Source organism: Setaria italica, chromosome VI (genome assembly GCF_000263155.2).
Source record: "Setaria italica strain Yugu1 chromosome VI, Setaria_italica_v2.0, whole genome shotgun sequence".
NCBI lineage: Eukaryota > Viridiplantae > Streptophyta > Magnoliopsida > Poales > Poaceae > Setaria > Setaria italica.
The window spans coordinates 21,932,996-21,960,892 of NC_028455.1; the positions used below are offsets into that span (position 1 = coordinate 21,932,996).

Consider the following 27,897-nt stretch of genomic DNA (forward strand, 5'->3'; position numbering starts at 1 on the left):
CCGATTTCATCCGTCGTGATCCATGTATCCCGTTCCATTGGAATTAGTCCCATCTTTGGAGGCACCTACTGGTATTTTTAATTATAAATAAGGGTGAAAAATGTACAGGTTACAAGGCCTCAGGCCCAAATAAAGATCCTAACTTGCGAGATACATTAAGGGAGATCCTAATTAGTCCCATTACTAAGATCCTAACTTACGAGATACATTAAGGGAGATCCTAATTAGTCCCACCTTAGTAGTCTAAGTAGGTGTGGGCTCGCTTTATAAGCCTTCGTGTTTTAAAGTAGCAGCTTCTGGTTAAACCTTTTACACGAAATAAGGATAAAATTATAAAAGAGGTGCTATGCGTATGCGAGCCCATCCCACGTGAGGAGCTGGTCCGTAAGTAGACTTTAGAATCGGGGTGTTACAGTTTCACCAAAATAATAAAGAACCAAAAATACAAGCACACAAGCTAAGTCAAATTTTAGCTAGCAGTCCAGTAGCTGTTAGCGCGTCGCCCCTCTTGGGCGACACGGGCAGAACCATAGCCGCCGCCGCCGCCACCAAGCCCCTCCACCTTCTCCCAGCCATGCCGCCGCTAGAGCCGATCGTCGGAAGCTCGTGCGGCGGTGAGGACGGCGGCGGCGAGGCAATCCCAGCTGGTTTTCTCCATAACCCGGCTGGATTTGGGAAACGAGGTCCCGTGGAGGCGTGCCATGGCAGCTCCGCCGCCTGAACTCCTTGCAGCATGAGCCATCTACTGTCTGTGGGTTGTGGCCGCGCATGGTGCGGCTGCGCGCGTGAAAGGGTGGTGAGGCGGCTGCATTGGAGGTGGTGGACGGTGTGGGCGTGTCTCAGTCCGGCGTCGCCGGATCAGTCCCCCAACGATGTGAATCTCCGTTCCCTCGATGCGGTGGCCTCCTCCTTGTTCAAGATCGACTGCGCCGGGGTGGCCTTATGGTCGTTGTTGGTGACCTCGTGGCCACCGATTGCGCTCTGGGGCCACTGGCTCTAGGGCCACCTCCCACAGTTGTTGCCTGCGCCGGTTCTGGAGGGAGATTGGTGGTGTGGTTGCTGTCGGTTTGGCCACCGCCGCCGTGCTTCCACCTGAGCCTTGCATCTGCCTCCAATGATTGGTTGGATCTGCTTACCGGGGCAGGATGGCTGGATTTTGGTAATTACATTCATGAGCATCGTGCTTGCAATAAGTACTCAAGACCTAGCCGTGCGGTGGGTGTGGTATGGGACGCATTCTGTCAACGTCAGGTTTCAAAAGAAACGTGTGCGACTGCCACCACACTCAACCCGGTGAGACTCCTTGTCTTGTTGGATTCCGTTGGATTTTCTAAAAATCGTGTAGTGACACTTTGGCGGTGCAGGGATGCAGAGGAAACTATCCCTGTAGACACAGGGGTAGTGCCAGATCCTTTGACTACAACATCTGTTCCTTTTGAGGACGTGATTGTTGAAGAGGTACCCGAGGTTGACCCGGGTCGTCTTGGAGCTACGATGTCGATGCTTCAAGACGTGATTCGCTTGGTAGAGGAGCCTGATGCTGCATCAGGCTCGGGGAGTGCCAGCCTATCCTCGTCCTCTAGCGGAGTGCTGGCTGTAGTTGAGAAATCCAAGCGAGCGACTGCTCCAGGTAAATGCCTGTATTTAGTTATTGTAGTCATAGTTGGTAGCTGATATGGTGAATGTTGTAGGTGCTGCTCTGGGTACAGTTCCTCTTATGGAGAGTACCCAAAGGCCAGTACTTAGCCCGCCTTCTGACTCAGAGCTCCAGAGGGCCATGGATGTGTTCCGGGGCGTCCAGGTAGATATTGCTGATGTTACTGCAGGACCCAAGTGGTCGTGAGGCATGGAACTTACCATAACGTACTCGGACCTTTTCAGGAAAGAAACCACGAACTGGAGCAGGAGTGCGCCCGACTGAGAGAAGCGCTTCGGTTTCATGAAGTCGAGGCAAAATCCTTTGCCGTGGAACGTGCGGATCACGCTGTTCTGCAGGAGAAACTGGAGAGCCGCTATAAATCCTTGAACAAGAAGTATCAAGGTAAGCATTGCGACTACTTTGGGTGTGTCCAACTGTAGTTGGCTGTGGCCTAAGTTCTTTTGCTTTGTAGAGCTCAAGAAACAGGAGGCGTCTGCAAGGAACCAAGTCATTGATTGGAGGAACGCTCACGACCGAGTGGCAAATGAAGCCGAACATCTTCGGGCCGCGCTCGCTGAAGCAGAAGCTGCATGCAAGCACCAGCGGGCCCGAAAGATGCAGAACGGCGTGATGCTTGCCATGACCATGGTGGCGTGCAGAGATCATGCCCAGACCTTGGGACGACTTCATGGCGAACTCCAAGAACTGTCTAGAGCAGCCGAGGATTTGGTGAACGCCATCGCCCCCGTGGAAGGCGCAGGGCCGCAATCGCTAGTAGAACGACTAAGAGCTGCCCCGAGTAAAGTAGCAGGACTTTGCAGGACTGTTTGTAAGCAGGTGCTTGCAGTTGTGAAGTCCTACTACCCAAGGGCAGACTTGGCGGCAGCTAGTGATGGCGTGGCTCGTAACTGCACAGAGGAGGCCTATGCGCAGTACCTTGAGGAGGCGGAGCCCATTGCAGCCAAGATGTCAGAGTTCGTCTCCTTAGAGGAACTTTGAGCTTTTGTGTGTACTCTTGTTCTTGTCCCAAGTATGTCGATACTTTTGAATATCAAGATTTAGGATTTTGGAGTGTGTTGTCTTTCAAAAAATGTTGTTGAATCTTCGAAATGTTGCAACTCTGCTGTGCCCGATCTTTCAAGGGTGGAGCTCCGCCTCGCCCGACCTTGGGTCCTGGGGTTGGAGGTGCCCGACCCCTCGAGGGAGGGACTCCGCCTCGCCCGACCCCGAGTCCTAGGGTCGGAGGCGCCCGACCCTTCGAGAGTGGAACTCCGCCTCGCCAGACCCTAGGTCCCAGGGTTGAAGTAGTCAGAGCCTCCGTCATGTAGGCTAAGCTTCGCGTGTAGTAGTCCCGAGAGTCGAGTAGTCGTAATGCTGTTTGAGTACTCGTCTCCTGAAGGACACGGGTGTACTGTACTGGGCTGTCCTTTGTTGATGTACAGGTGTACCGCGTGCTCTTTTGTCCATTTGCGGAGGCACGGGTGTACTGTGCTCCTTTATCTGTTGCAGCATGAGTGCGGTCACATGGGTGGAGTCAAGAGTCATCAGACTCATTGATCACGGGTGCACAGTAACTCTTGGACCGGTGGTAGTTGTGGCTTTCGGCTATAAATAGAGCCATCTGCTGGTCGAACCAACTCGAGCTTCTAAGTAGCAATGGATTGTCTGTGTTTGCTTCTGTTTGAGTATAGAGAGCCAGCAAAGAGCGCACCGGTGCTAGAAGATTCCTCGTAGATTAAGGCCACCTTGCCTCCACAGGCTCTTACGCTCGTAGGGATAGCCGCGATGCTAGAAGAATCCTCGTAGGAGGGTTCGTCGCCTGCCTCATCTCGTAGCTACTGATCCAGCGGAGTACGCGTTGGAACTCGCAGCGAGTGATGGGTAGTGAGTGCCGCGGCCTTCATCCCATTCTGAAAGATGGTGGAGGTGCGGCCGTAGAGTAGATAGGCTTCGCAAGGCTAGCAAAAGAGCAGCCTTGGGTCCCTCTAGGCGCGTCTTCCCGGTTTTGACATTGCCGCTGTCCTGATGATGGCGGTAATGGAGTACCTGGACGTGCCTTGGGTAGGATGGCTGCGTTTTGCGCAGCTTCCTTGCGTGTAGGCCCTTCCTGCGGTCGGCAGACCTGAGTGGCCTTGTGATATAGTAAAAGCCTAAGATTTAAATGCAGCCCGCCAGTAGGCAGTTGCTTGTAGTCTTTGTTGAGCTGAGTCCTTGTACTCGTATGTAACTTGATATATTCTTGTTTCAATAAAGAAGAGTTTCCTTTGTATTGATAGCGCGTTGAAGCGAACACCCTTCGAAGTCAATAACCGAGTAGCCGTCCCGAGTAGTCGCCTGGAAGTGAGTACTCGAGTGCTGCTACGGGTAATAGCGACAAAGGTGTTCTATATTCCAAGAGTTTGGAACCTGTTCACCTGAGAGCTCTTGGAGTTTGTAAGATCCGGGTCCTGTAACCTTTGATATGATGTAAGGGCCTTCCCATGGTGAATTGAGTTTGTGCAATCCTGATGTGTCTTGAATACGCTTAAGGACCATATCGCCCGAGTTAAAAGATCTTTCCCTGACGTTGCGATCGTGATAACGCCTTAAACTGTCAAGGTATCTGGTAGATTGCACCAATGCTGCGCATCTTGTTTCTTCCAAACTGTCGATATCCGTTCGCCGTGTTTCTACGGCAAGCTCTTCGTCATATTGTTCGACGGATGGTGATTGCCACATGATATCGACGGGTAGTATAGCTTCTGAGCCATATACCAGGAAGTAAGGTGACAGCCCCGTAGTCTTGCATGGTTGGGTACGTAGGCCCCACAAGGTATTGGGTAACTCTTTGAGCCATCGGCCACCTTTGGTGTTGCCGACGTCATGTAGACGTTTCTTCAGAGCATCGAGTATCATGCCATTGGCACGCTCGACTTGACCATTGGCTCGCGGATGAGCAACCGAGACATAGCGGACGTCGATGCCGTTGTTCTCGCAATATTCCCAGAAGTCATGATTGTTGAAGTTTGACCCGAGATCGATGATAATCCTGTTGGGAAAACCATAACGATGTACGATTTCATCCAAGAAGTTGAGAACTCGGTCTGCCTTTGGGGAAGTGACTGGTTTGACCTCGATCCACTTGGTGAATTTGTCAATTGCCACGAGTACTCTGTTGAATCCTCCTGGCGCAGTTGGTAACAGGCCAATCATGTCAAGCCCCCAGCAGGCAAATGGCCATGTTGGAGGTATTGTGACCAGCTTGTAAGCCGGCACATGTTGCTGTTTGGTGAAGAATTGGCAACCTTTGCACTTCTGGACAAGTTGCTTGGCGTCGGCCAGAGCCATTGGCCAATAGAACCCTGCTCTGAAGGCCTTGCCGACTAGTGTCCTTGAGGAGGCGTGGTTGCCGCAGATTCCTTTGTGAATTTCTTCTAGGATGTCTTGGCCATCTTCTCTGGTGACGCACTTCATGAGTACTCCAAATGATGCACCTTTCCTGTAGAGCTTGTCTCCAACTAGAACGTAATTCTTTGCACGTCGGGAGATTTGCTCGACTTTATTCTTGTCAGATGGTAGCTGGTGATCTTTGATGTAGTCGATGAAGGGTGTCCTCCAGTCGACTTCTATCATCATGATCTCTCGAGAGGCGTCAGTAGTCGGGACTACTGGCGGTGTAACTTGTTCAGGTATGGACGGCTTGCGTAGCTCGTGTACAAAAATTTCTGCTGGAACTTCTGCACGAGTTGAGCCTAATTTAGATAAGACGTCGGCAGCAACATTGTTGTCGCAGACAATGTGATGGAACTCCAAGCCAGAGAATTTGTTTTCCAATTTACGGACTTCTCTGCAGTAAGCGTCCATATTGTCCCTGTTGCGGTCCCACTCATCGTTGACCTGGTTTATGACGACTAGGGAGTCGCCGTACACCAGTAACCGTTTGATACCGAGGGAGATCGCTAGGCGAAGGCCGTGTAACAGTGCTTCGTACTCGACTTCATTATTGGATGCTTCCCAGAATATCTGCAGCACATACTTGAGTTGGTTCCCTTTGGGGGAGATGAGTAAGACACCTGCGCCGGCCCCTTCAAGTTTGAGGGATCCGTCGAAGTACATTACCCAATGCTCTGGTCGCTCGACTGGAGTTGGAACCTGATTTTTGGTCCACTCGGCTATGAAGTCGACCAAAGCCTGAGACTTGATGGCTGTTCTTGGCTTGAAGCTCAAAGTAAGAGCTCCGAGTTTGACTGCCCATTTGGAGATTCTACCCGTGGCATCTCTGTTATGGAGAATTTCGCCAAGCGGGAAGTCGGAGATGACTGTGATGTTGTGCTCTTGGAAGTAATTGTGCAGTTTCCGCGAGGTGAGCAGGATAGCATATAATAGCTTTTGTATCGGTGAATACCGAGTTTTGGAGTCCGAGAGTACTTCGCTGACGAAGTAGACAGGTCGTTGAACCTTGTGGGCGTGGCCCGGTTCAGATCGTTCGACTACCATTACCGTGCTGACGACATGAGTGGTAGCGGAGATGTATAGGAGCAAGTCCTCGTTCGGCGAGGGAGCGGTGAGTACAGCAGGCTTTGACAGAAAGTCTTTGAGTTGTGTCAATGCCTTATCTGCCTCTTCCGTCCATTTGAACTTGTCCTGGTGTTTGAGAAGCTTGAAGAAGGGTAGACCCCGTTCTCCAAGTCTCGAGATGAACCGGTTGAGAGCGGCCATGCAGCCAGTGAGTTTCTGCACATCCTTAATGCTAGCGGGAGCCTGCATGTTCCCTGCATGTTTGTGATGGCAGATATCTTCTCAGGGTTGGCCTCAATGCCGCGATGGCTAATGATGAACCTGAGTAGTTTGCCGGAAGGTACTCCGAAGACGCACTTAGTAGGATTGAGTTTCCATCGAAAAGCGCGGAGACTGGAGAAAGTTTCCTCCTAGTCGGCAATGAGTTCCTCCCGGTGTATTGTTTTGACGACGACATCGTCAACATAAGCTTCGACATTGCGATGAAGTTGTTTCTCGAAGCACATCTGTATAGCCCGTTGGTAAGTTGCTCCTGCATTCTTGAGTCCGAAGGACATTGTTTTGTAGCAGAAAGCTCCAAAGGGCGTGATGAATACTGTTTTGGCTTGATCTTCCTCTTTGAGGCTTATCTGATGATAGCCGGAGTAGCAATCAAGGAAACATAGCAGGGCGCACCCAGCGGTGGAGTCGACCACTTGATCGATCCTGGGTAACCCAAAAGGATCTTTCGGGCAGTGTTTGTTGAGGTCGGTGTAGTCGACACACATTCTCCATTCGTTGTTTTTCTTGCGAACAAGCACAGGATTGGCGAGCCAGTCAGGATGGAAAACTTCCTTGATAAATCCTGCCGCGAGTAGCTTAGCTAACTCCTTTTTGATGGCATCGCGTCTGTCCTGAGCGAACCGGCGTAGTCGTTGCCATTTTGGAGTAGCTTTGGGATCGACGTTGAGGGAATGCTCGATCACTTCCTTGGGCACACCTGGCATGTCGGCTGGCTTCCAAGCGAAGATATCATGGTTAGCCCGAAGGAAACTGACGAGCGCGAATTCCTATTTAGGATCCAGCCCTGTTCCGATCAGGGCGGTCTTGGAAGGATCATCAGTCTGGAGGTCGATCGATTTAAAGTCTTGCTTGCTGGCGGGTTTCACCTTCGTGGAGCTCGACTTGTTTTCCGGGATCTCGAGTTCAGTTGGATGGAGTTTCTTTGAAGCTGTGAAGACTTGTTGCATGGGGCTGGGAGATTGAGTAGTCGCAGCAATTTCCACGGCTTCGGTGTCGCACTCGTAGGATCTCCGGAGATCTCCTCGTAGCGTGAGTTCGCCTTTGGGACCTGGCATCTTGAGTACCAGGTAAACATAATGTGGTATGGCCATAAACATGGCAAGTGCTGGCCGTCCGAGTATAGCGTGATATGAAGTCTCGAAGTTGGCGACCTCGATTCTGATGTACTCGGTGCGGTAATGTTCCTTGGTTTCAAAGGTGACTGGGAGGACAACTTGACCCAATGGTATGGCTGCATTTCCAGGCACAATGCCGTAGAAAGGCGAATCCGTTGGAGTAAGCATGTCCATGACATCGAGGCACATTTTCCTTAATGTTTTGGCGAAGATAACGTTGAGACCGCTCCCGCCATCGATGAGTACTTTGGTTAACTTTGAACCTGCCACAACTGGATCCAAGACTAGTGGGAAATAGCCGGGTTCTGAAAATTTTGTCCATTGATCCTTTCTGCTGGAAGAAATTGGAACTTCCGACCATTTTAGCAGTGTGGGGTCCGTTGGCTCGATGGCCATGATCTTCCTGTGTACGAGTTTGTTGGCTCGCTTGGATGCTGTGCCAGGGATGCCACCAAAAATGACGTTGACGGTTTTTGAGGCTGGTTGGAAATCGCCATCTTCATCTTCGTCGTTGCGGGCTTTGTTTTTACCCTTGTCTCTGTTTTTGGCGTACTCTTCAGGAGTTGGTGGTGCTGGTAAATCTTGCATGACTCGGCGTATGCTGTAACAGTCCAATGCGGAGTGCTTGCTGGTCGGGTGCCATGGGCACTGCTTTTTGAGTAGCTCCGTGAAGGTTGGTCCGTCGTCGTTTCTGCGCTGTCACTTTTTCCCGGAGCTGGTCATAGTAGCAACAGTGTTGTCGGGCTTCCTTTTGTGATTAGGATTACCCGGATAGGGATTCCGAGCATCATTATGATGAGTTTTATCTGTGTCATTGTTGTGGGTGTTGTCACGTCCGCGGTTACGGTGGGAACCGAACCGTTCACGTTCTTTGTCTTCTTCATCGGCCCACTGTTGTACCATGAGCTTGAGTTCTTTGACATCGGCTGGCCGTCGGCGACCGAAGTCTTGGTATGTTCGTCGATCGTAGAGTCTGTTTTGGAAACACTCGATGACGTATGCTTCGGAGATGTCTACTATGGTAGCCTTCTTTTCGAAGAACCGTCGTAGATAGTCGCGCAGGGTTTCGCCCTCTCTCTGCTTAATTTGTTGTAAGTCAATCTTGTTGCCTAGTCTAGCCATGGAGCCGGCGAAGTTGTTGGTAAAAGCCTTTGTCAAGTCTGCCCAGGAGTCGATGGACTTGGGTTTGAGTGACTCGAGCCATGTCAGTGGTGCAGGTTCCAAGCATATGGGGAAGTGAATGACTTTGGTGTCGTTGTTGCCCCCGGCTGCTTGGACGGCTAGCGAGTAACAGCGAAGCCATTGAACTGGATCTTGCTTGCCATCGTATTTGGTAATACCGGTCGGTTTGAACTTTTCGGGTAATTTTTGTTTTCATTACCCGGTCTGTGAAAGTGGGAAAGTGGTTGTAGCTGTCGACTTCTCGTTCACGCCGACTGTTGAGGATTTCTCGTAGATCGCTGATGTTGGACATCTCGCGGTTCTTCCGAGTAGGGCGGACATTTTTAACCGAGTTGGTGCAGCTGGCTTCACCTACATCCTTCTGTTGAGTAGGAGCTTTATGCTTGCTCGGACCTTGGCTGTGTTGCCAGGGCTGGTTGACTACATCATCATTTTGTGGAGCGATATTTTTATCTGCAGCCCCCCTGCTTCCGTCTGTAATGCGAGGGACGGACGGGATTGGTGATTCTTTGTCAAGCAGCTTGTAAGCTTGCTCCACGAGTTGTGCGATTAGTCCGTTGCCACACTGCACGAGTTGAGCTGTGGCTGCGTTATCCTTGTCTTGAGGCATCAATGTTGTCAAAAGGTTGATTGAAGTGATAGCCGCGAGTGGAGTATTGTGCTCCTGAGCCTGGACTGCGTTGAAAGCCCGTTCCAGATTTGTAATAGGGATATTTGTAGCCATCGATTGTCGACGCTCAGCTCGAGTGGTATTGCGCGCCCTTTGTTTGTTGTGTTGTTCGGGAGTTTCATTGTCGGCTGTGGATTCATATTCAGAGATATTGTCGATTTGTGCTAGTCACCTGGGGGTTCTGTTCTGGCTAGTACCCGGATTGTTATTCTGAGTAATAACGAGTATCTCCCTGTTCGGGTAGTAGCTTCCTGAACTTGATGTGGCGATCTCTGTATAGCTTCCTTCGTGGTTGGATGTAAGTGGAACGCCTTCTTGGTATGGCAGGTTGTCTATATGGGCGACAACGCGCGAGTCGCAGTTGCGGTTGAGAAAAGATGGTCGTAATCCCGGCCGATGGACAAATCTGCCTTGTGGTGGCAAAGTTATTACCAACCCTTGGGCTGGACCGGATAATGGTATTTCTGGAGAGTAGGGCGAGTCGGAGTCAACGTCCTCATCATGCCCGAGTTCGACGCGGGTTCGAGCAAGAAAATCTTGATAGATTTTTGTCACGTTGCGAAGTCCGTGCGGGAACCTCTTTAAAGTCGAAACTAATTTGGATGCTGACTGGGGCCGCCAAATCCAAAACGAGTCCGACCCCGAGTCGAAGGGTCGGCTGAGCCTAACCCTGTGAGGGAGCAGCTCCGTCTCGCCCGACCATGAGTAGGACTCCGCCTCGCCCGACCCCGAGTTCTGGGGTCGGGAGAGCCTGACCCCGTGGGAGGGTAGCTCCGCCTCGCCTGACCCCGAGTGAGGCTCCGCTTCGCCCGACCCTGAGTCCTAGGGTCGGCGGAGCCCAACCCTTGAGCGAGATGTTGGAGTAGTCCGAGGCGAAGTCGAGTCCGACGCGTAGTCGAACTTGAGCTTGTTGATTTTGAAACCTTGATTTTTTCTGGTAACTTCTTGTGGTTTCTTCTCCTGGGAGTCGACGATCTGGCGTCGGAACGATCCTGGGCCTTCGGCGATGCAGAGCCAGGATCCGAAAACGAAGGTTGCGCCGGCTTCAATGAAGAAAGCGGGCCTGATGATGATCTTTGCCATTGAGTTCGCACTGAGAAACTCGACGAGTTCCCCTACCTGGCGTGCCAGCTGTCGGTGTTTTAGACCGGCAACCCGCCTAGGGGGTACCCTAGGTGGTCTTTTATGCGGTAAGGGTCGTCGAGAATCAAGGAATCAATGGTGACGCAAGGAACACGATTTAGACAGGTTCGGGCCGCTAGATCGCGTAATATCCTACATCCTGTGTGTTGGTTTGTATTGATGTATGTTCTGATCCTGAGGGATCTTTTTTGAGGGGGGTCCCTGCCCGGCCTTATATACCCAGGAGGGCAGGGTTACAAGTCTGAGTCCTAGTCGGGTACTATTACAGAGTTCTACTCGGTACCGACCCGAGTAGTTTTCCATAAACATACAAGACTAGTCCGAGTAGGATACGCCCATCCTTGTTCTGATCACGTCCGAGTACGTCCCATAGTAGGCCGTCCAAGGCCTACTCGTGGGTCCGGGGAGTAGTCCTGACAGTAGGTGCGTGCACTGTTACCATAAATTCATACTCTGGTAACAGTAACTGTCACCGAATCAGTCAGTGACCACAGGTAGGGCCAAGGTAGACGTGTGCACTGTTACCACCGATTCATACTCTGGTAACAATAACTATCACCGAATCAGTCGGTGATCGTCGGCTCGGCTCAGCATCGGCTCAAAATTTGGAGTATAATTTGAGCCTCACCGATTCATATGGTGGCTACAGTAACCATGGCAGCAAATGAGTTGGTGATTTCGCAGAACATTACAATGGCTATGTAACGGCTAGTTTCTTGGCTTGAGGATATAAATACCTCTTTGCCTGGCTATTTCATGTGTGTCAGAGCTTGGAGAAGCTATAGGCTTGGTTCTTGGAGCGACAAGTGCTCTATCCACCAAAGTCCTCAAGGGAAGATTAACGCAATTAGCATAAGGCTTAGGTCTTGATTAGTGCTAGTTTAGGTCTATTAGTGCATTACTTTAGGGTTTGGCCTTGAAACGGACCCGAATTCCCATGCCCAAATATCCATTAAGCTCTTTATGCAAACCCTTTTGATTATATTGTATTTCCTGCCAAAATACAATGTGCTCTTAAATACAACACATATGCAATAATGGGATTATTTTAGCTGCTAAGTGGTGGGTTAGTATAAGATTAAGCATGAAAACACTAGTTAAATGACACTAAAAGTATGTTAATAACGAGCGTCAACAATCCCCCCACGCTTAGCTCTTGCTCGTCCTCGTGCAAGTCAAGCGACTAAAAACTTCTCCAACAGGGTTGAACAAAGATCTTAAACCAAATCTGAGCAAGCAAGTCAAGTACCTAGCCTTTAAACAAAAGATCAGAGGAGCAGCAAAGATAATCAAAGTATGGGTATTTAAAGATTTATCTATACAAAAATTCCCCACAGCTCTTATTCAGAACCAAGAACCAAGTAACTTTAAGAATCAACCACACTTACTTTCTACCTTTCTTTGGAGGGTTTTTCTTTCACCATAAAACAATCTCCCTACAACAAAATCGGAACAAGAACTCTTTCCCAGGTGCTTACATGTCACTCAAATGAATGGTAGCTATCCTACTCATTTGCAAGCTCTCATCTCTCAAAAGTCACTCAATTATATGGTGGAGCTTGGGTACAACTGGTAGAAATTAACACTTATGTTATCGAATTAGGAAAACTCTCTAACGGTTGCCTACCTTCCAAGTCAATGATTATAAGAATATCCATATAATTGAGGTTTTTGAAGGATGAGAAGATTTAGATTGGTGGACATGTGTAAAGGCAAACAAAATAGTGACTTTGAGACACAAGTGATGTCCTCGCCGTCGGATTGCACATGGTTGGAATGAAAATCCATTCCATAAACAAGTTCATCTTTTCTTTACACCTTCCTTGATTTTCGTGACAGTACAAACTCCTTTATTTCTTTCTCTCTTTCCCTATTATTTCCTTTTCTTTTCCTCGATACTTTTTCTCCTTCTTTTCTTCTTTCTTTCTTTCTTTCTTTCATTTTTCATCTCTTCTCCGAACCTCCTCTGAACACCACATCATAAAAATTAGTTTTAAATCCTTCTATAGATCTTCCAGGATTTTTCAGCACGAAAACCGAAGCAAAGGATCCCCAAGCCGATCGGCCTAGCCTCTCCTTTCCTCTCCTCTGGCTCTCCTTTCTGGTGAAGCTTCATTATCTCGTATCTTTCCTTATTTTTCATATTCCACACCTAGAAATGGAATAGATCTTCGAATATTGGGTTGTATTTAAGGAATAGGTAATAAAATTGAGAAATATTTGGTTCGGGTTTAGGATTTCATCAGAAAATATGATTTTTCTAGTGAAGAACTCTCATTACTGAATGTTGATGAGGCTAGCAATAAGAGATAGTAAAAGGATATGATTGTTGGAGGTATGCCCTAGAGGCAATCATAGAGATGATGATATTCCATTTGTATCCATGATTTGTATATTGTGTTCATTGAATATTCATTAAAGGCTACTTGAATTGATTTGCAATTATGTGAATTGTATGTGAAACTCTTTACTTGTATGGTTATTCTAAAGTTGTCCCTAGTCGGAGTTCATGTGAGGACACACATGAATATTAGACTAGCACATGTATTAGTTGATGACTATGTTTCACAAGTCATGGACATGGAGATGTTGAACTAATAATGTGGACACATGTGGAAACATGTGTTAGGACTGACCCAACACGAGAAGTAGTTCTCTCTTTAAACAACATATACGCTTTGTCCTTAGACCTGAGATTGTCGCATGTATTCTAGATGTGGATCGACCTACTTAGGGGCTATCAAACACTACGCCGTAACAGGGTAGTTATAAAGGTAGCTTTCGGGTTTGTCAAGAAGCATGCTATGAGACATGGTCAATCAAGATGGGATTTGCCCCTCTCTGATTGAGAGTGATATCTCTGGGCCCCTCGAGTGATCGGATCCGAAAATGCATGGCCATGCTACGTACGGTTAAGAGTTAACCTACAAAGGGATTCCGAATCACAGGATCGAGAAAGAGCGGTCGGCTTGAAGCTAGACCAAATATCGTGAGGCAAAGGGAATAGCATGTATATTATGTTGTGATGGTTCGTCTGATATGATCTTCGTGTGCGTATAGGAGTTGGCACGTCTTGCTAGAGGCCGCTACCGACTATTGGGCCGAGTAGGAGTACTCGGGCCATGTCTATACGTATCCGAACCCATAGGGTCACACACTTAAGGGGCTGGAAGCCCAATTCGGATCTGATCCGAGTTGGATTAGGTTTAGGAGTAATAATGGGCCTCGGATCCAGAGGCCCATCAGGAACCTCTATAAATAGAGGGGTGGGGGCGCCCTAGGGTTTACACCTTTTGGCGAAACACATCTGCCGCGCCTCCCACGCCCTCGCCTGTTGCAACTCGCGGATCTAGCAGTCCGGCTTGTGACGCTTCCTCCCTGCACGTGTGGATACCTTGGAGGTGTTGCGCCTGCAGCACTTGGACGAGCCGCCGACGAGCCGCGACGAGCCGACGACGAGCCGCGGCACCAGAGGCGATCTTGCTGCACGTGGGAGCTGCTGGACGTGACGTGATCGACTACGTACGACTACGTTGATCGACTACGTACGACTACGTAATCGTCTTCACTGCATCAACGTATATCTACATCTTCCGCACCAGTAGTGCGTCGAGTGGTAATCCCGTGATCCTTATACGGCAGTTCTTCCTGGTTATACGCGGTAGAAATTTTGATTTGCGCTAGTGTAGCCTACCTCGTATCCCAACAATGATCAATGCTCAAAATTAAAGCAAACCAAGAGAGAGCGACCCTAATTCAATTCAAAGCATCAATTCTTGCTTATGGTGGTATGAATAAATATTTTTAGGTATTGGGTAGGATAAATAATAACTCTTAACCTGGTTAAAGATCTTGAACAATCTTATTTTTGCAAAGGTTTTAGATAAGCAATAAAATTTTAAATTAACTCCAATTCAAGCCTTACTCATAAACTGGAGCACTTAATCATCACAAAACATGGGTATTGCATAAACAAATCGATTACTAAAACTCCACAATTAAGATTTGAAATTCAAGACAATGCTCATGATCCAATATTGCAAAGGTAAAGTAAAAGACAAAAAAAGCAAAGTTAGACACTAAAAACACTTGCGCGATCCTCAAATTTTATTCTTGCTTCTTCTCACAAAGACGCTAAAGTAGTGATCTAGGCCTAAGTCTTCCCAGAAGCTTAAGAAGACTACTACTTTATCTACTTTTGATTGAAATAAAACACTAATTTAGACTCTCACATGACTTGACTCGATCGAACTAGATCCAAAAACACACTACAATCGGTGATCTCCCCACCCCATGCTTAAAATCTACGACGTCCTCGTCGTAACCACACATGAAGTAGAAAGGGAAAGATGCTCGTAAACGCACTAGTGACGCTGCCCGCATTGTTTGCAAAACAGGGTGGTTCCTACTTCCTTCACCAAGAGCCTTGTTCTTCCTCATGTTGCCTCACATCCCGAAGAGCTTCCTCACGTTTCTTTGCAAGAACTTGAAGTCATCCTCCTAGCGGCGATCGTTCTCCTCCACCTTGTGGTCCAACTCTTGCATGGCTTAGATGATGTCGTCGACAGCGTCAAAAAGGTATTGGATGTTCTTCAAGGTATTGGATGTTCTTCGTGCAATAGGTGGCTCTAGGTGAATGTCGGTGAAAAAATTCTAGACATCATCGTAGACTTTACGCTGAAAAAATGTCCGTAATGGGCCAGGCCAATCGGCCTTGGCCCCTTTCTAGCCCTTCTAGTCCTCTCCTTCCCCCTCGATGATCCATATCCAAATATCCATTAAGCTCTTTATCCAAACCCCCTTGGTTATATCGTATTTCCTACTAAAATACAATATGCTCCAAAATACAACACATATGCAATAATGGGGTTATTTTAGGTGCCGAGTGATGGGTTAGTATAAAATTAAACATGAAAAATACTAGTTAAATGATATAAAATGTATTAATAACGAGCGTCACTTTGAAGCCTCTTAAGGTGTGAGGGTCCCTTCACCATGGAACTTTGAAGCTAAGGCCATCCAGATATAGTAGAGTTATAGTAGAGATGTCCCGAAGTGATATGGATTTTTGCACTTTATTTATTGAAGTCGATGGAACAGCCAGACATGGAAACAATGTAGCTTTCCAGAAAAATTACCGGTGAAGAGATGGGGCCATCAGCCTATGCAGAGATCGAAATAAAAAGTTATTTTCGAATTCTAAAAAGTAGAGACGTGATGATACAACTTCGTCAAACCACTAGAGCCCAAATACTGCGGTGGCTGGTGCCGATGATTCTACACGTGGTTGACTCCTTCAAGCGATTTGTTTTTAACGAGGAAGCGATTTGTTTGTAGGCGTGCAGTGCACTAAGAGGCGCAGTAGCCATTGTGCGTGCGCTTAGCGATGCGTGTGTTTGTACGTGGTTACTAGAAAATGAATGGACGAAAATGTTTCCTTCCCTCCGTGCTTAATGAAGATGGGCCTGAGTAGATACTACTAGGTCATGGATGTTTGTAGTTAGCATTTTGGGCCTTACAATGCTCCTCAGCCCATACTCAGTACAACCCAAAGCCCACCTCTACGGGGACCATTGTTACTGCCATTTTTGCCGTCACGTTGCTGAGATAATAGCCAGACACCTCTTCCAATGCAATACAAAAAAAGATTACTCTGGTGGCCATGGGAGGCTACATATGCGTGATTTTGGCAGGACGTGAAGTGCAAACGCACAATTTCGAATATAATTGTATTTTGGCCGTGCCTCACTGAGAAGCCTGAAAAGAGGCCACATTTTTTTTTTGTATCATAGTGATAAGACTAAGAGGACCACATGGTTTATTTACTCTCTTCTCCCGTGCTCATGCTTCTCAATCCTTGCGAAATCTGCACGTGGTGGTTTTGCTGCTGCCGTTAATCTTTCTTCCCATCGACACCTTATATTTTTTTTCTTTTTCACATTTTCATCTATTGACTGAAATTCCCTTTTTGTCCTCCGGCAAAGGGACAGCCGTGGACGAGAAGCAAAGGCACAGTCCCACAGTGATGGAGAACTAAAAGATAAAACATCCATTGACATGTCAGTGAGACAAAAGCAAGAAGGACCACAGTGTCCAGCATTCAAGTTCAGCAAGAACCATTCTGCCAGGCCAGCACACAAGAATATTTACCTCCACTCGACGGCATGTCTGAACCAGATGACAAACAGAGCAAGCACACCCATAATTCCACATCATGCTATGCCAATCCCCTGCCTTATCTGAAGAAGATGGTCCTCGATCTCTTCCATGTTTGTTCAGCAGTGGTTTTCCCTTGGAGAGAATAAGGGTCTTTGGTGCAAGGCACCAACAAGAACCAGGCATGGATTATCGGAGGCAAACCAGATGGAGAGGCTTCTGCTAACCAACCTTGCAGTACACCTCGCCCTCCGGCACATGGCGCGCACGGCCTTGTGCTTTCTGAATGATTTGGCATGGAACCATGCCCATGGATCTTCTGCTGCCAAATGCAAGGTTGCAAGTGATCGCTTTCGCCCTCGGTTGATGGGACGTCGGATCATCTAAGATCAGTGGTGCTATGGACCATGACGATCGATTGATTTGGTGCTATGGATCATGCATGCCCATTCCAGCCTTTGATTTCGCGGATAGGCAAATACAGTCAAGTGCATGGAGATGGCCTCGGCTGATGGTATTTTGCAGGGCTACAAGCATTTTGCTCTTGCTCAACAAATCAAGTTTGGATCGTTGAGTACATTTCTTAGGAGAAATATTATTGTTGGAAAAGCAGGAGCAATGATCTTCTAGAAACTAGTTTGAACCGAGAGGTACAAAAGCAACTGAAGTTTTGTCTGCTTCTGTGTTAAATTCGAACACCTTTCATGGTGCTTTGCAACTTTATGGGCCGAAGATTACTGCCTAATGACTCACCTTTTTGTACCATTGCTAATACTTTATAAGTGATCGATCAGAATCTGAGGTCCAAACCGAGCCAAACCAAGAAAAGGGATGCTGAAAAGGAGCAGAGGGATCAGGGAATAAAGCCAATTATAGGAAGCGCTGGCCTGTGATCACAAAGGCTGGGAGCTTGCCACCAGCAAGGGGTTACACTCCCCTGCTAAAGCTAAACAAAGCGGCATGAGGAATGCATCATGTGCCCTGTTCCTTTTGCTTTCTGCATCCCATTGAGCATGTCCTGGCCTTTTGCAGTCAAAGAGTCTCTGCAGAGTGGAGCTGATCAGCCAGGTTTTGCATCGAAGCTGCACCGTTCTCTGTGTGCTTGTCTGAAAAGGGGTTGCTCAGGAACGCCTCAAAAGAGCAGAGCTGGCTTGCAGTGAAGAATTGGCCTGGACATGGCTGATGAGATGCTCCATGGTTGCCCCCAGCAACTTGGGGTATTCATAGGATCGCATAATCGTTCATGGTAAGAAGACCACTGATCTTTGCGATTGCGTGTATTGGTTAAACAATTCAGCATCGTGAGATTTGTATGATTGAGCTATCCTGGGACTTTGAAGTGGATACTATGAGTGATGGTGCTAACCATAGCTGCTGCACTAAGCACTATGAACAAACAGACAAAGCAGTGGAGGTTCGCTCATCTAGCATGACAACAGCATGACCTGTGCTGACTTAGGCTAATGACCACAGTGCCAGATACAAAATTTAGTCCATGATTGTAATCTCAAGAAAGACAGCGTAAACAGGTAGGTAGGGAGTGAATAAACTCCTCTGAGTGTTTTCCTTGCAAGATCATGACGTGGTGAAACCAACTAATCTTGGATCTTGATCACCTTTTGTCGGGAGGTTAACACGAGTGGTTTAGCGATAACCTTCTTAATCTTTATTCTTTGAGAAGTTTGCCTTGTTTGCAAACCAACTGAGGAAACCCCAAAACAAACTTTGTACTACGCACTTTGCAGGGTTTACTGATGAGGCTACTAGTGGCAGACTGGCAAAATATATATATATACTTCCCTTATAAATTAACATGAGCCTACCATAGTACCATATGACTAGCCCAGTGATAGGCCTCATAATTTAAGGCACACACTTGTATGAGCATGCATTGCTAATTACCAAGATCTGTGGGGGAATTATCTTCCACAAAGTGCACCATTGCAAATCTTCTTCTGTCTTATGTGACTGTCTTCAAATACAATATCTGTATAACAGTCACAGCTTCAGGGAGGCTGTAAAAAAGTAAAATTGTTTTAACTCTAAGGCTGTACAAGTAAAACTCGTTCACTCATCTAATCAATGAGTGTCAGTGAGATATGAAATTACTCAACTCCTGTTTCAGAAACAGATCCAAGGGTACCGACACCGACCTCTGAAGGGAAAAGTCAAAATCCTTCATGGAAGAATGATTTCCAATCTAGGATCCACAACTAGTCTTTTGTTATCAAGCAGAAGGAAATCATTGATGTTTGTCATGCCATGGGTTACTTTTCAGAAGCAGATGAAAGCTGGACAGGGTGTGATGGTGTGCCCACACTGGATCGGAGGTGCATGGTAATATTCAGACATGCAATCATCAGAACCAGGAACTCACAGGGATTTGCTCACAAAGATGACCCCATTTTTTTTCACTGGTAAATCATTCATGGCATCATGGCTAGTCAGCCTAAATTCCTTCACAACTTGCCTGCCACTCATCCTCTTGGCCCATAGTACCCTCCCTAGACAGCCATAGTGTGAGCCAGGGAGCTGCCACCACCACACACACACACACACACACACACACACACACATACAGAAAGAAAAAGGCAGGGCAAAAAAAAAACAAGGAAAAAAATGAAATTGGCTGCATGGATAGGATGGAAGGTCAGTAGGACATACCTTTGTGCTGCCCTTGTGAGGGAGGAGACTTTGTATTAATTAGCAAATCACAGGGCTCCAAATTGGAGCCCCCATCTTGAGTTCCTCTTCATGTGATGCACAACACTCTGGGCCATCCATTAACTCCTGCCAGCTCTTTGACCTCCAAGATGCTCACCTCACCCAGCCATGGACATGGAGTCCTCTTCCTCTGACCTCAGAGGCTCAGTGTGGCAGCAGCAGTACTGTTCCCAATGCCAAATGCATTGCCTGCCCCATAACAGATGGCCTTGCCATTGAAGGTCAGCACAGGCCCCTCCCAACTGCTCCAGGCATGCTGGGTGCCCCTGCGGCCCTGCACTCCGGCACAAGGGTTGTGCTCTGAGCCTCTGACTCTCTCATCCACCACCAACCACCTAGAATAGCACTAGATCATCCAAGGTGACATGTGGAACAAGATTTTGTTTTTTTTTTTGAAAGCAACCAAGATTCTGTTTGAGAGTGCAGCATTGTTCACATTAGCTGCTCCAATCTTGTACTAAACCCAATTTCCATAGAGATTTCACATTTTAGATGGCAATCAACCCACGCCGAATCATCTGCCACAACGTCGCATTTGGACTGCGGATGATCTTGATCAAGAAGCATGGAAGATCAGGATATGAGAGCAAAATTTTCGCTCGAGGTTAAGTCCAGGCGACAGGATACAACTGAACAGTCAGTAGGCATGCTCTTCGGAGCAGAGTGACATGGGGCTGTCAATGCCAATGGGCAGCGACGGCACTGACTCTGGTAGTAATTTACTACAGTAATCTGAATATTATAACACCGTTTAGCCAGCCCTCGTGATTGCAAGGTCACTCACAGAGCGGCATCGGGTTAAGTACCCTCGTAGCCGTCACGGGAGGAGAGGGCCTCTGGACCTCGTGAGCACCCAGCCATCCAACAAGTTGCCGCTTGCAATCTGGAGAGGCAATGCCGGCCAAAGCTTCCCGATTAAACTACCACTGCAGATGCCGCAACGCAACAACGCAAGTCACCTCCAGCCTCTTGTCTTCCACCGCCCCCTTGTTCTCTCGGGCTCCCTCTCGCTCACAGCCGTAAGAACACGCAGGGACATCTTCTGAGAGAGCCCAGAGCACTAGAATGTGTCCATAATCCTCTGTCACCTATCACAGCAAACCAATCGGTTAGAGGTTTATGGAATTATGTTCAGCCATGAGCATTTACCAGTCCAGTTCTCTCGAGATCTGCTGCGAAAATGACATTGCAACAGACTGTGTACTGCATCTGCATGATCATCTACCGGATCATTTGGAGATGCCATTTCCTGAGGCCATGCCAATGGCGGCAAGGATTCAGCATCACTTCCATTGCTGGATTCGACAGGCAATGAGAAAGGAACTCTTGTGTAGTTGTGTTTTTCTCACACCGGTTTTTCGCCATCACTTTCACTTCTTTTTGGACATTGGAGCATGGCCCATGGTTACAAAAGGCTACGCATATCCAAACATGAAGCTTCGGTTACAAGCTCGCACTTTACAGTCACTCTTTTTCAGAGATCAGGAAGTGAACTGCTATGTGCTTCTGAGATCTGCTACATATACACTGAAAATGACAAGACGTACTTAAAGCCCACCACTTTTAGCTGAAATTTGACCAAGCTTTTAGTTTTGAAGAACTATCTTGTTCTGATTTTCACCACCGCGACAAAAGGCAATTCGATCAAGATAATCGAATCACCCACACCTCCCCCTCCCAAAGATTTCCCGGGATTTACAGTTTACATCTGATTACTGACTTACCAACCCTTTTTCGATCTCCTACACAAATCGCACAAATTCTTACCACCTTAAGGCAGGTTGATGAGAAAGCAGTGAAGAAAAAAAAAATTGCCGATCCTTCTTACTAGTTCTTAGCCCTCAAGAACAAGAAGAGGATTGTTCAGTCTGCAACCGTCCACGTCATGTCGCCCTCGAAGATCCAGTGGCACACCTCGACCTCGCCGGGCTTCCCGCCGAGCGCGACGAACGCGCCGTGCGTCGGGCTCCAGTCCGACGTGTCGAGGTGGCAGATGGCCACGCCGTGGTTGATCTTCTCGCCGGAGCCACCGTCGGCCGCGGCGGACATTATGTCGGCCTCGTACACCCGCACCTTGGGCACCGAGTGGCAGTAGTACACCAGGTACGGGAACAGGCTCTGGTGGCACGACACGGACTGGGTCACCTTGCCGCCGTCCACGCCCGTGACGGCGCCGAGCCGGATGTCCCCGCCGCTGCCGGCCGTGGACGCCGTGCTCCGCACCACGACGTCGTTGCCGAGCATCTCGACAGCGAAGTCCACGATGTCCTCCGCCGAGGTGGCGCACCGCTTCGTTTCGCCCTTGCTGGGCGCGCGCTGGCACTCAGCCACCGTGGACGCCACGGCTTTCCCCATCGCCGTGTCGAGGGGCACCCCGAACACCTCGGACACGGCGTTGGGATCGAATGGTATCTTGGCGGCGATGTCCCGGGGCAGGAACGCCCGGGGCGGCATTTTGTCCCTGATGTCCGGCATTGGCATGCGGTTGCCGGCGACGAGCTCCCGCTCCCTGAAGAACTTGCCGGGCTCCGGCGACCACTTGAGGTGCTGGTGATGCATGGACGCCGCCGCCTCCGCCGACACCGTGAGCGCGGCGGTGGAGCCGGAGGTGTTGTGGTACCCCTTGAAGTCGACGCCGGTCTTGGCGTAGCCCTTGAAGGTGTTGTTCTCGCCGGCGTACTCCTTGAAGCCGATGTGGTGGTTGGGGTTGGTGCCCTCGCCGTAGCCCTTGAATGTGGTGCTCCCCGGGTTGGCCGAGTTGCCGTAGCTCTGGAACTCGGCGCCGCCGCCGTTGGCACCCTTGGCGTAGGAGGAGAACCTGTCGTCGCCGACGTTGGCGTCGTCGCGGTACTTCTTGAAGGTGTCGACGCCGGCGTTCCCGCCGGCGCCGTAGCTCCGGAACGTGTTCTCGGGGACGTTCCCCTCGACGCCGTAGCTGGAGAAGGTGTCGGTGGCGCCGTTGCCGGACTCGCCGTAGTTGGCGAAGGCGGACGCCATGACGTTGGACTCGTTGCCGTAGGAGGTGAAGGTCTCGCGCACGCCGTTGCCGTTCTTGCCGTAGCCGGAGAAGCCGTTCTCCCCGTGGTTGGCCTCCTGGGCGTAGGACGCGAAGCCGCGGCCGCGGCCGTTGGCGGCGGCGTCGTAGTTGGTGAAGGTGGAGTCCGGGACGTTTGTCTCGGCGGCGTAGGAGGCGAAGGTGCCCGACCCGCCCGTAGAGCCGCCGGCGTAGGAGGTAAAGTTAGCGGTGACGACGTTGCCGTCGGCCTCGTAGGACTCGAAGCGGTCGGCGCGGTCCGACGAGTCGCGCGCGTAGCGGCGGAAGGAGTCGGCGGCGATGTTGAGGTCCGGGGAGTAGCTCCGGAACGAGTCGGCCCCGCCGTCGCCGCCGCTGCCGTAGTTGGAGAAGTTGGCGTTGCTGTAGCCCTTGAACGGGCCCCCGCCTCGGGTCCCCGCCGCCGCGGCGAGCGACGCCGCGTCGGCGTCGGCGCCGGCGGAGGAGGCCGGCCCGGCGCAGAGGAGCCCGGCTCGGGAGCAGAGCGCGGGGAGGCGGGCGCGGATGTCGGGCAGCGCGGAGGGGAAGGAGGCGGAGTCGGCGGCCGGGAGGGGAGAGAGCTTGGCGACGAAGAAGGCCGGATGCGGGCGGTTGTTGGGCACCTTGCGGTTCCAGTACCGGATGAAGGCCGCCTTCGCCGTGAACGGGTTCACCGCCGTGGACGCGGCGGCGGCGGCGGCATTGTGCGGGAAGAGGAGCAGCAGCAGGAGGAGGAGGACGGTGCGAGGCGGCGGAGGCGGATTGGGAGAAGCCATTGGAGATTTGGGGATGGGGATTAAGAGAAGAGGAGGGATGGATTAATAAGCAAGAGTGGGGAGGGAGGGAAGGAGAGTGAGAGTGAGGATGTGAGTGAGTGAGTTCCAGGATGGCAAAGGGCAGTTTTTGGAAATTGGAAATTCTTTCCCTCCCCCATTCTCTCTCTACACACACACACCACCCCCTCTCTCTCTAACTTTTTGGAAAAAAACTTTTTTGCTTATATTTTCTTGGAGATGCTCAAATGAAACTCTTTTAAAAACAAAAATAGAGATAAGCTACACTCTCTCATTCTGTGATTCTCTTTGAATTTCAATCTGTGCATAAATAAACAGTGAGATTTTGTATTCGGGTTTCCTCGTGCTCATTTGGAGGCCGTTCGTGATTTCTTTTTTCAAAAAGTTACTCGCGTCGCTGCCGTCGAATTTGGTCGTTGAGAGGACGCGTTTTCGGCTGTGGTTATGTCTGTTCTCGGGCCGATCTGTCACGTGCTGGCCTTTTCCAGAGACCACTGTCTTTTCTTCATACTCCAATAAACTAGTAAATAAGTTCATTAATGTTTTTATTCTGGAGTTCGACCACGGATTCCATTCCAACTGGATTTTCAAGAAGGTTTTACCCGTTGACAACTAACCTTAGTTAATATTACGCGTGGTTTCTTTCGTATAATTGGAATGGTGGTGGGGTAATCTGTGCGCATCATCATTACCCCCAGATTTGACACCGCATTTTGCTTGATCAAAGGCTGGTAAAAGTTGTTGTAGTGAAGAGAATGCGCGTGACCATATCAAACGAGGGCAATAGTAAAAGTAGATATTGGCACGAATAATCCTTACGTCAATTTTTTATTAGCTCCTTTTTATTCGCCACCATTTTTCTTTGAAAAAAGAACAGGTTACTCGATCAACAACGGCTCATCATTTACTCCCAATTCAAGCTGCCTATGTAATATTAGTTTTTATGCTGTAGTAATTTATATTTATTACATAATCTTATATTTCACATTACGATTTTAAAAAACGTGTGAAATTGCTCATAGAAGGTTTCTGTTTTTTGGCATTTTATTTACTCTATTTTGCTTTCAGTATGATCAATTATATTTGACGAAATAATTTCATGAAAACTCCATTCTTATCTTGAAAACCCCTAACAAACATGCTTGTAGGTTTTGAAAAAATATGTTACTTATAGTATATATAAAATTCAAGTCAAACTCGACTTCTCGTCCGTGAGTTATGAAATTGACAAATCATGGAGCGAAGGACAAAATACAACTCATTCATTGGTTTTTATTTTCTCCGCGGCTAATTTTGTAACTCGCAAAAAAGTAAAGTTTGATTTCACAAATTTATACACTTATATGTCATCCTCCCCTCCTTGTCATGTTTGGATATTTTGTTCAAAACATTTATGCATGTTTTTATGTTTCATGATTCCATCCAGATCGGTTTTCACCAAATATTTTTTCCGTTATTTTCATTGACCAACAAGATGGAGGGTAGCAAGGTCATTTGTTTTCTTTATAACTCCACATGGAAGCATTTGGAAGAGAGCGGTAAACCTTTTTCATTCATTTTCCCCTCATCTCTCTTCACAATTTCTTCAATTCATCTCCATGCAATTTTCTAATAGTTTTTTTTATCTTGCCCCTACTTTGAAGTGCAATTGTGTTTCTACCCCTATTTTTTTAACTTTGTGATTTTGCCCTCACCTATTCACAAGTCAATACGATTTTGCTCTTGGTCTTTGCGTGTATTTGCCCCTGTTTTGATCTTTGACTAGGGGCAAAATCGCATTGACTTGTGAATAGTTGAGGGCAAAATTACAAAGTTGAGAAAATGAGGGTAAAATCACAATTACACTTCAAAGTAGGATATGAACACAAATGCTCCTTTCTAATCTGTTCTCCTCTTGCTGGTGCATGACTAAGCTCTAGTCTCAACAGTAGTATAGTCGCACCATGTAAGGAAAGTCCCAAGCCAGTGCACTTGAAACGTTCCAGGTTTAACATAGAAGAAACTATAGTTCATCGAAGTCCTTAGTTGATATTTCCATATCACAGAGTAAAAGTTGTCTTTAAGCAAATATACTTCTAAGGGCATCTACAATAATGAGCTAGCTATTAGAGATCCACGTAAGATTTCTTATTACGTGCCGAATAGAATAAGCTAGTGAACAGAGATAAAAATTTGTTACTAGTTAGTAGCCAATCTACAATACATCCAAAACACATGTAGCATTTAACAATCCTATTACATGTGGACCCATATTAGTTTTGAAGAATGTGCTATAGTTAGACCATTGAAGAGGTTAGGTATTGTGTTATTTGCCAATGATATGGACAACATTATAGCTAGCAAAATAATTTCATTTATTGGAGATGCTCTAACTAGAGCACATTTGTTGTTTGGCTTGGCCTGAACTGGCTTGAGTAGTCAAAGAAGGATGGATGGTGTCATTAAGACATTAACTACTCTACGTACTTTGAGAACAATAAATTGGATAATCCATCATTTTTTAGATCATAGAGCATACTTGCTCTGTTCTTCGTAAGACGCACATGCATATTAAGCCCTTGTTTAGTTCACCCCCAACTCCCAACTTTTGCACTATGCAAAAAGAAGATTCCCCGTCACATCAAACTTGCGGTACATGCACGGAGTACTAAATGTAGATGAAATTAAAAACTAATTGCACAGTTTTGTTGTACTTTGCGAGACGAATCTTTTGAGCCTAATTTTTCAATGTTTGGACAATAATTCACAAATACAAACGAAACGCTACAGTGTGCTACAGTGCCAGCACAGTAATTTTGGCACTCCCAATTTTGGCAACTAAACAAGACCTAAGATTCAAACTTTACAATCTTTGACCAATAATTTAGCCAATTTTTTAAATCTTTATAATATAAACTTGATAACGTTAGATTCGTATTCAAATATACTCTCCAATGATTATAAGTTTATAACTATAAATAATATAATGTAAGATAAATAAACGGTCAAAGAGTAATCTAGGAGACCATGTCAAGTCATATATAAAAATAAATGGAGAGAGTACTGTAATAAGTTGTTTCAAATTTAGTTAAAAAAGTTTTTTTTAACATATTTTGTTGCCATTACGGAACCGAGAGAACCAATAGCACAAAAGGTCGAGGAACCGAGAGACACCAAGAGAACATGTCTCTATTGCGGTTTGCTCACTACGTGGAACCGAGAGGGAACAAAAGGTTACCTTTCCATAATCATCGAAGTTGTGTCTCATTGGGGTCATGTGATGAATTTGGATGGAAATGATAGTCAGACGGTACGTCGTGAACAACCGGTATTTTTGAATGCATAGACAAGCACGCATTTTTTTCACCATTTCTTGGAAAATTGCAGTAAATAATATTACCAGTACTACATGAAATTTTCTCCAAAAAATTTGAACCAAATTAATCCAGTTCTCCAAATTTTTTGAAATGAGTATTATTTACTGGATTGTCCTTGCAGACAGTGCTTCCTGGTTCATGATTGACATGCATGTCCAGCAACGCCCTGCAATGAATGAGATGTTTAGTTTGATGTCTCCAAACCGCCGGCCCCGCCGGTTCCTGCTTGCCGCAGCTGCAGGAAGAGCTGTGGGCACACGGAACTTGGAGCAGTCGGTTCACTGTAGCTTAGTCCTCCTCGTTCTGTCCCCGGCCTCACAAAACTTTTACCCTTCGATCAGTTCTTAATTTTTATTTTTTTGCAAATGGAAATATATCCGGCCTCTACAATAAACAAACACAGCCAAAGTCTTACAAGCAGTTCTCAATTCTCATGACAAGCAGAAAATTGAACATTGCCATGCATCGATTGTTCTCTTTGAGTCTTTGTGGTGACCGGCTACCGGAATTGCAGCTCGACGAGGATCAACAATGATGCAAGACACGCTCTGGAACACACGACGTCACGCTCTCTCTCACGCAAGCAAATTGTGTGGATCTCAACCGAACGTGAGGAAATGGCGCTGCCAATCGTTGCAGCTTTTCTCGTTGTTTTCGTTCCCTTTTATTCTCGGTGTTTACACGGTCCAAGGACCCATGATCGCCCCGCCATGCGCGCTCACGCTGCATCATGACCGCCTAACGCACGGGAACGCTCTTCATGCGCGACATGGCAGTGATCACTACTGGCCACACCGTGAACGCAACACGATTCTGGCTTGTACACCGCTAGGACACATGCAGCTAGCTAAAAAATGGTAAGACAAACATGCACTACAACTAAACTACATGAATGCTAATGCAAGAACGTGCACGGGATTAGCTCAACATTTCACCCCCTTAATCCCGCTGCACATCCACCACTCTCAGCTGCTGCCTCAGCTCGATGAACCTGACCTTCCCAAGTGTCTTTGTCAGGATATCAGTCAACTGATTTTGCGTGCTCACATGATCAATATCAATGCTGCCATTATCAACACAATCTATGCCAAAATGATACCTTGTATCTATGTGCTTGCTTCGTTCATGATGAACTGGATTTTTGCTCAGAGCTATGGCAGATTTGTTATCAACTAGAAGACGTACTTTTGGAGCCTGAACACCAAGTAGTTCACCCAAGAGACGACTAAGCCAAACACCTTGACAGGCAGCACCTGCACTTGCAATATACTCAGCCTCACATGATGAAAGGGCAACCACTCTTTGCTT

At 47.7% G+C, this 27,897-nt stretch overlaps 1 protein-coding gene across 1 annotated transcript; it reads right to left on the bottom strand.

The window, feature by feature from the left end:
• Positions 1-20,810: 20,810 nt before the first annotated feature.
• LOC101781796 (BURP domain-containing protein 12) lies at positions 20,811-23,326 on the bottom strand. Its single transcript, XM_004973248.3, has one exon. It carries the CDS (start codon positions 23,213-23,215, stop codon positions 21,272-21,274), a length of 1,944 nt encoding a protein of 647 aa, XP_004973305.1. The 5' UTR covers positions 23,216-23,326; the 3' UTR covers positions 20,811-21,271.
• Between the last annotated feature and the right edge of the window lie 4,571 nt (positions 23,327-27,897).

Bases quoted from the DNA above. Each gene is read 5' to 3' on its own strand.
- LOC101781796 (XM_004973248.3), bottom strand. From the start codon at position 23,215: ATGGCTTCTCCCAATCCGCCTCCGCCGCCTCGCACCGTCCTCCTCCTC.